The 8,005-nt window shown below is 52.2% G+C and overlaps 1 protein-coding gene across 1 annotated transcript; it reads right to left on the bottom strand.

The window, feature by feature from the left end:
• Positions 1 to 6,549: 6,549 nt before the first annotated feature.
• LOC136358521 (olfactory receptor 14C36-like) lies at positions 6,550 to 7,509 on the bottom strand. The gene has a single exon (XM_066314398.1). It carries the CDS (start codon positions 7,507 to 7,509, stop codon positions 6,577 to 6,579), a length of 933 nt encoding a protein of 310 aa, XP_066170495.1. The 3' UTR covers positions 6,550 to 6,576.
• Positions 7,510 to 8,005: the final 496 nt, after the last annotated feature.

The raw sequence follows: 8,005 nt of genomic DNA on the forward strand, positions 1-8,005 counted from the left end.
AGCGGCCGATCCACGGTCAACGAACCCCCTCCCCCGCTGCCTTTCTCTCGGTCAGCAGTTCCTCCCAGTGGTCACACGTTTGACCCAGCAGTTGCTTGCAAGCCCAAATCCACCAAGAATCTCTTTGTGTGCCCAGACGTCTCTGGGCGGCTTAGCAATAGTCTTTACGAGGTCCCCTTTTTAAAGAAATACATACCGTTTCTCCGCTGTTTAGGAGGTCGTTGTCTGCCCCCGCAGTGAACGACTCGAGAAGTAGAGTTCCTTCCAGGGAAAATCCCCGGGGGTGCCTTAGGAAGTCCGCACCCCGGCCAGTCCTACAGCCGGGCAGAGAACGTCCCTTCGTGGTCGCCAAAATGACACGCGGAAAAACTCTAAAACTCAGAGACAAAGTGAGTTTTAAAGTAGGTATGTAATTTATTTAGCTCTGGGCAGGATGCAGGGTAGTTCTCCAAAGGCACCCGCGCCCCTCACTCACTTCTATTTTCTTTTATTTCCTAGAATGTTATATATGCATTAAATTTCACAATATACCTATGCATATTCATTCTTTGACTCCTCCTCTCTCCGCTTCATATGTTAATTGTCTTATCAGTTCTTTACGTCTGCGCAGGTGTCTCTGGTGGTCGTCCTGGTGAGATATTAATTTTAAAGAATTAAGGACTTTAGTTAAAGTAGACGTGGACTTGCTGACGTAGACTTCCCTTTACATTTTGAAGAATAAAAGACTTTAGCACGTAGACTCCCCTTTTACTAACTAGACATTGCTGAGGTAAACTCCCTTTTTTTAACATAAGCCAGATGTAAGGAACCGATAAATCAGGAGACCTGTCAACTTAATCAATAGACTCCAAGAACACAATGTGATCATAAATCAGATAGTCTTGAGAAAACAGGATCCTGGTGTCACCAACACTAAAAGGTTAAAAAGGCAAAGCGAGGAAGACGCATCTTACTTCATCATTTTGAGACCCCATCCCCTAAAAAGGACCACCGACCCATTTCAAAGAACAAACTACACATGCTTAATTGCTTTTTGGCTAATTACCATACGAAGCGGGGAATGGGATGGACCAGAGTTATGAATATGCATTTGTGTTTTGGGTATTCAACACTTTTGTACATAAAAAGACCCTGTGATCATCTGTAAATTGCGTGTGTGTATTTGGGAGCTATCCCGCACGCTGCCCGACGTCGTAATAAACATCCACTTTCTAACTTCAAACTGTTAGAGAGTCTTAGTCTGTCATAGTTGGATATTGGTATTAGATCAATATCCATATTTTTTTAACAAATCACTGGGGGTCTCAGAGATGAAGAAGGATAGTCTTCCTCGGAGATGAACTTCTGACCTTGCTGTCTTGCACATGCCCACTAATCCTCTGGTCATATTTCAAGCCTTGAAGCCAGGCTTATCTAGTCCTTGGTGCTGTTTCAGTGTCTTTGCTAATCCTGCCTTCCTGTCTTTTATCTTTATCAGACACCTGCACTCTACCCCCTGCTGTTACACACCATCTGAATGCCTATCCTTTAATTAGTATTTGAGTTTTTATATCCTCTAGTTTCTAACCCCATATTTCAGTCTGGCCTGGTCAGAGAAGCTGTGCCTTGAGGTCTGAGCCAGTGTGGACAACCTTGCTCCACATTCCCCAAGCCCATCCTGTCTGTCCTCACTCACCTGGGACCTGCTTTGCTTGGACAGCTGCCTGTGCTCAGGTAAAAAAGGGTTTTCTATTTTATGAAGCAATGTAAATCTCTGAGTTTTCCCCACTGAAAACAGACACACTCCTCCAGTGTGTGCCAGCCCAAGGTGCCACCAAAACCTCTCCAGCCCTGCCCTGGGCCAGCTGTGAGGGTGGACCATCATCCCAACCTGCCCTGGGCCACTGCAGGGGGCTGTGGCCATGGACACTGCACTGAGCCCACGGCTGGGTTTGGGTGCCACAGCAACCGTGAGCAGTTCAAGTGTCCTTGGAAACACTGGGGAGGACTGGGACATACTGGGGGACACTGGGAACGATGTGGGAGACACTGGGACATACTGGGAGTGATACAGGGGGATACTGGGACAAACTGGGGACAACGGGATGCCCACTGGGATATAGTGGGGCGTGCTATGGAAGATACTGGGGGGAACTGGAAGGGAATGGGAACGAAGTGTTGGGAGGGACTGGGCTGTACTGGTGATGAAATGGACTGTAAAGGCGGGGACTGAAGGGGTACTGGTGCAGCACTGGGCTGTACTGGGGATAAACTGGGCTGTACTGGGAAGGAGTGGAGGGGCAGAATGGGCTGTTCCCACCTCCGGACATTCCCATTGGCCGAGGCTCCAGCCCATCACCGCCCGCAGCCAATCAGCGCCAGGAAACCGGGACCTCGGGGCGGTGCCTGGTGTCAATGCCATGTTTCCTTTCTGCCTACAACTCCCGTCATGCCCCGCGGCCCAATTGAGCCCCATTGCAGCCCGGACTACAATGCCCGTCATGCACCGCGCTCCACAGAACCCTGGCATTCCGCCCCTCGTGTGTCTTTTAAGTGTCCCCCAGACCCGCCAGCGTCCTAAGTATCCCTTCAGCTTCCATTCAGAAGCCCCCAAAAGCGTTCCCGAATCCCCTGAACGCTCCCAACCCCACAGATACCCGTTAAACCTCTTCTGGGAATTCATCTCCAATCATCCCCCGTGGCCTCAGAGCTCCGCCTCACACAGTCCCGCGCCGAAAACCCCTGCCGTGCCTCGCGCCCTAAAGTGCCCGGTTCTAGCTCCCACAGTCCCCCCAAGTGCTCCCGAACCGTGTACATTCCCCCTGAGGACCTCAAGTCGCGGCTCGGACGCCAAAGTGTTCCCCAAGTGCCGTCCCGGACCGCCAAAAGCTCCGCGCGAGCCGCTTCCGGGACTACAGCTCCCAGCATGCTCCGCGGTGTACAGAGAGCGCTGTTCCAGCGGTGACTCCACCTCCCATCATGCCCCGCGCCCCACCCAGAGCCATTGGAGCTGCGCTTCCAACTCCCGTGATGCCCCGCGGCCCCGTTAACCCGTGTTATACCCGCGCCTACAACTCCCATCATCCCCCGCGCCCCAGAGAGCCCCCTCAGAGCCCCCCAAGTGCCCGCCCGGACCCCGAAGGGCGCCCAGATTCCCCTCCCTGACCTCCAAGTGTCCCCCTGGACCCCCAAGTGCTCCCATGGACCCCGAATTGTCCGACAGAATCCCAAAGTGCCCCTCCAAGTGCTCCCCCGGCTCCCCCAGGTGTCCTCCAGACCCTCAAGTCTCTCCAAATTCCCTTCTCCAAATGTGCCCCAGAAATGTCACCATGCACCCCAAAGTGGTCCCTCTTACCCTGTCTGAGAAAATGCTCAAAAATATGAGAAAAGGGCTAAAAAAGGCAGCTAATTAGTGTAAAAAGGGAGAGATCAATAGCCGATAGTGAGGAATTAATTAATGAAGGGAATGGTGTTAATTACAACTAATGACCAAAAACTGTTTTGGTTGCTAAAAATGTATAGATTTTTGAATGTAAATATAAAAACTAGCTAATAAAGTACAGAATAATATTAAAAATAACCATAATTTTAAAATTAATTAAATTTTAATTATCAAAAAAATGAAAAAGAATTCTCTATATTTTGGGATGTCAGTCCCAGGTGAGTGATGTCACACATGCTGAGGTTGGGGTGAGGAGCAGCTTGTCCCAACAGGATCAGCCCACAAGGGGCTCATTCTTCTCTGTGCCCAGACCTCCTGAGGAGACATTCAGCATCAAGATCACTTGGGGAATGCTTCTGTCACATCTCCTAAGATCTGAAAATTGAAACAATATGCCATTGATTAAAAAAGAAAATAAGGAAAAGTTATGAGGTGCACTTTGAAATCTTCCTCTTTAAGAGAGCTCCAAACTGACTCCAAGCAGCTGCACAAGCCCTGGAGACATGACGAGAACTGAAGGAAAGACAAAGAGCTCCTCAGGGCTGTCTGCATTTTAATCAGCCCCACGCTGGATTTGGGGCTGAGTCCAGGAGCCCCAGACACTGAGAGAAGGTGGAAGAAGAAGCTGCTCAAGGAGTCAGAAGCAAAAGCCCAAGTCCCTTGGAGCATCCCTGGGCCCCAGTGAGGGCAGGGAGTGCCAAAGGCTCCCCAGGGACTGGTGAGAGCAGATCCTTGAGGCCAGGAGTGCAGGGAGCCCGAGGCTGTGAGCAGGGCACTGCAATGCTGAGGCAGGCCTGGGCTGGCTGGAGGGAGCAGAAAGGCCAAGCCCTGAGCCCAGGCCTGGGACAGCAGGGCCTGTCCCTCCCAGGGGGCTCGGGGCTCTTGCTGGGGCACTGGGATGGCAGCAAGGACAAATGGCATCAAGCTGCCAGCCCTGCCAGCCTGCTCAGGGAGGGGCCAGGGAGGAGCCAAGTGCAGCCCCTGGAAGGAAAGTTCCTTCAGTGGGGCCTCCCGAGGCGCTGGCAGAGCCCAGGGGACAAAGGCCTGGGTGCCTGTGGCCCTGCCAGCCCTGCCCAGCCCTTGGCCATGTGTCCTGCAGGCTGTGCCCCCTGGGCGTGCTGCTGCTGTGCCCTGGCCGGCTGCACACGCCCATCTCGCTGTCCCCCCAGCATTTGTCAGCCCAGCATTGCTGTGCCCTCCCTGGGCTCCCTGCACCCAGCGCTGCCGGCTCCTGGCACACAGAGCCAGGCCATGGCCCAGCCTCACGCTGGGACACCTCCTGCACCAAAATTCTGCCCTGGCAGGGACTGTCCTTTGTGCTCAGCTCCAGGCTGAGCCTTCCAAGCTGCACTTTGGGGAGGTTTCCTTCTCTTCCCACTGCCAAGAGAAGCTCTGTCTGCTGCTGTTCACAAACAGAGAAGGGCTGCTGGGAGATCAGTGGTGGTCAGAGGCTGTTTGGGCACAGGGACAATGAAACTGTTGAGTTTTTCAATATTCTGTGGAAGAAGGAGGGACATCTCTGAAACTTGTACACTGGACTTACAGAGAGCAGACTTCTGCCTATTCAGGATGCAGATTTGGGCAGTGCCAAATCAGGTACTGATTGTTTTAAGGGAAACAGCCCTTAAAAAAGAAGGTGTTCAGGAACAATGGACACACTCCGAGACATAAATTCTGAAAGAATAGGAGCATGCTGTGTGCCAAAGAGGAGACAGTGAGGAAAATGACTGGTCTGGCTGGGCATGGTGGTTTTGCAGGAACTCAGGGAAAAACAAGAGGGAGCACCTCCTTGTGACAGAGTGGAAGGCAACTTTGGAAATATTTAGTGATGTTGTTAGGTCATGCAGAAAGAAAATTAGAGATGTGGAAGCTCAATTAGAACTTAAACTGTCTGCTTCTGTGAAAGATACTAAAAATCTTGTAATCAATAAATTCATGGCAAACAGAGGGGGAAGGAAAACCTCCTTTTTTGGGGGGGAGGGACATGGTTACCAAAGATGAGGAAAAGGCTGAGGTAATTAACCCCTTCTTTGCCTCAGGTTTCCACAATCAGACAGGTTGTCCTCAGGACAAGTGCTCTCCTGGGCTGGTAGATGGGCACAGGGAGCAGAAGAGCCCCCCTGTAATCCAGGAGGAAGCAGCTGCTGATCTGCTGAGCCACTCAGATGCTCACAGGAGTCTGTGGGAGCAGATGGATCCATCCTAGGGGGCTGAGGGAGTTGGTGGAGGAGCTCCCCAAGCTGCTCTCCATCATTTCTCATCAGTCCTGGCTCAGCAGGGAGGTCCCAGAGGACTGGAGGGGCCAATGTGAGCCCATCCCCAGGAAGGGCTGGCAGCGGGATCTGGGCAACTCCAGGCCTGTCAGCCTGACCTCGGTGCCCGGCAAGGTTATGGAACAGATCACCTTGAGTGCCACCACAGGGCAGCCACAGGATGGCCGAGGGATCAGACCCAGCCAGGGTGGATTTCAGTATCTGCACTGATGGTCTGGATGAGGGTATTGAGTCCGCCATCAGCAAATTTGCAGATGACACCAAGCTGGGTGTGAGTGTGGGTCTGCTGGAGGGTAGGAGGGCTCTGCTGGGGGCCCTGGACAGGCTGGATCCATGGCCCAAATCCAACCATGGGAGGTTTAACTAGACCAAGGGCCGGGTCCTGCACTTTGGCCACAATAACCCCTGCAGTGCTACAGGCTGGGGACAGAGTGGCTGGAGAGCGCCCAGGCAGAAAGGGACCTGGGGCACTGCTGGACAGCAGGCTGGACATGAGGCAGCAGTGTGCCCAGGTGGCCAAGAAGGCCAGTGGCACCTGGCCTGGGTCAGGAATGGTGTGGCCAGCAGGAGCAGAGCTGCACACAGACACTGCTGCTGCAGATCCAGAGAAGGGAACATATGGGGGATCTGCAATGAGCACTTTGCTGGGAGAACCTTTTGGTTGTTGAAAGCCACTGAGAACACAGCTCCTCATTGACACAGTCAGTGGCCACAGCAAAGGTGGAGAGAATTTAAAATGACAAATGGCATAAACAGGTGCTTTTCTATGTTGAAAGTATTGAAAAACCAAAACACAGGAAAAAAAAAAAGCCTTAATCATCCGAACAAGAAGAATGAAAAATGACTTTTATTACAAGTGATTTGCAGAAACTGGACAGCAGTTTAATGTTTCTGAAACCATCCAATCATCAGCGTCCACACTGCAGCCTTGAGCTCCTGGTTCCTCAGGCTGTAGAGGAGGGGATTCAGGGCTGGAGGCACCACCGAGTACAGAACTGACAGGGCCAGATCCAGGGATGGGGAAGAGATGGACGGGGGCTTCAGGTAGGCAAACATGGCAGTGCTGACAAACAGGGAGACCACGGCCAGGTGAGGGAGGCAGGTGGAAAAGGCTTTGTGCCGTCCCTGCTCAGAGGGGATCCTCAGCACGGCCCTGAAAATCTGCACATAGGAGAAAACAATGAACACAAAACAGCCAAAAGCTAAAAAAGCACCAACCACAATAATCCCAAATTCCCTGAGTTTGGCATGTGAGCAGGAGAGCTTGAGGATCTGGGGAATTTCACAGAAGAACTGGCCCAGGGCATTTCCCTGGCACAGGGGCAGGGAAAATGTATTGGCTGTGTGCAGTAGAGCATTGAGAAAGGCACTGGCCCAGGCAGCTGCTGCCATGTGGGCACAAGCTCTGCTGCCCAGGAGGGTCCCGTAGTGCAGGGGTTTGCAGATGGACACGTAGAGATCGTAGCACATGATGGTCAGGAGGGAAAACTCTGATGAGATGAAAAATACAAGCATAAATAGCTGAGTAGCACATCCTTCATAGGAGATGGTCCTGGTGTCCCAGAGGGAATTGTCCATGGCTTTGGGGACAGTGGTGCAGATGGAGCCCAGGTCGCTGAGGGCCAGGTTGAGCAGGAAGAAGAACATGGGGCTGTGCAGGTGGTGGCCGCAGGCAACGGCAGCGATGATGAGGCCATTGCCCAGGAGGGCAGCCAGGGAGATGCCCAGGAAGAGGCAGAAGTGCAGGAGCTGCAGCTGCCGCGTGTCTGCCAATGCCAGCAGGAAGAAGTGGCTGATGGTGCTGCTGTTGGACATTTCTTCACCCTGGGCATCGGGGGCTGTTAAATGAAAACAGTGAGAAGCTGGGACAGATTTCCTTGAGTCAATCCTGTGCAATTTTATTGGGAATCCCCTGAAAACTACTCTTCCTCTGGGGGAATTTCACTATAATTTTTTTTACAGTTCAGGTTTTTGCTGGTCAGTTTCTGTCTCATTTTCAGTATTGCTGTCACCCTAAACTGAGGAGCCCAGAAGGAAAAGACAGCTTCCTGTGCCCCAGTGCAGTCAGATCTGATGGTCCCACACAAATGCCCTTTGTTCATTTCATCTCATTTTTTGTCACGGTCATCACACTTAAGCATGCTTTAAAAACAAAATGGACTATTTGAAGGCTCCAATTTCAAAGTCAATCCCTCCAAACCCTTCTCTCTTTCCCTCTGGAGCTGGACAGGGAGGGATATCCAGGGCTGCTCTAGCTCTCTGCTGCCTGGAGCTGTGCCTACTGGGAGCTGTTTCTCTCTATCCAAGCCTT

The sequence above is a fragment of the Sylvia atricapilla genome, chromosome 3, assembly GCF_009819655.1.
Source record: "Sylvia atricapilla isolate bSylAtr1 chromosome 3, bSylAtr1.pri, whole genome shotgun sequence".
NCBI lineage: Eukaryota > Metazoa > Chordata > Aves > Passeriformes > Sylviidae > Sylvia > Sylvia atricapilla.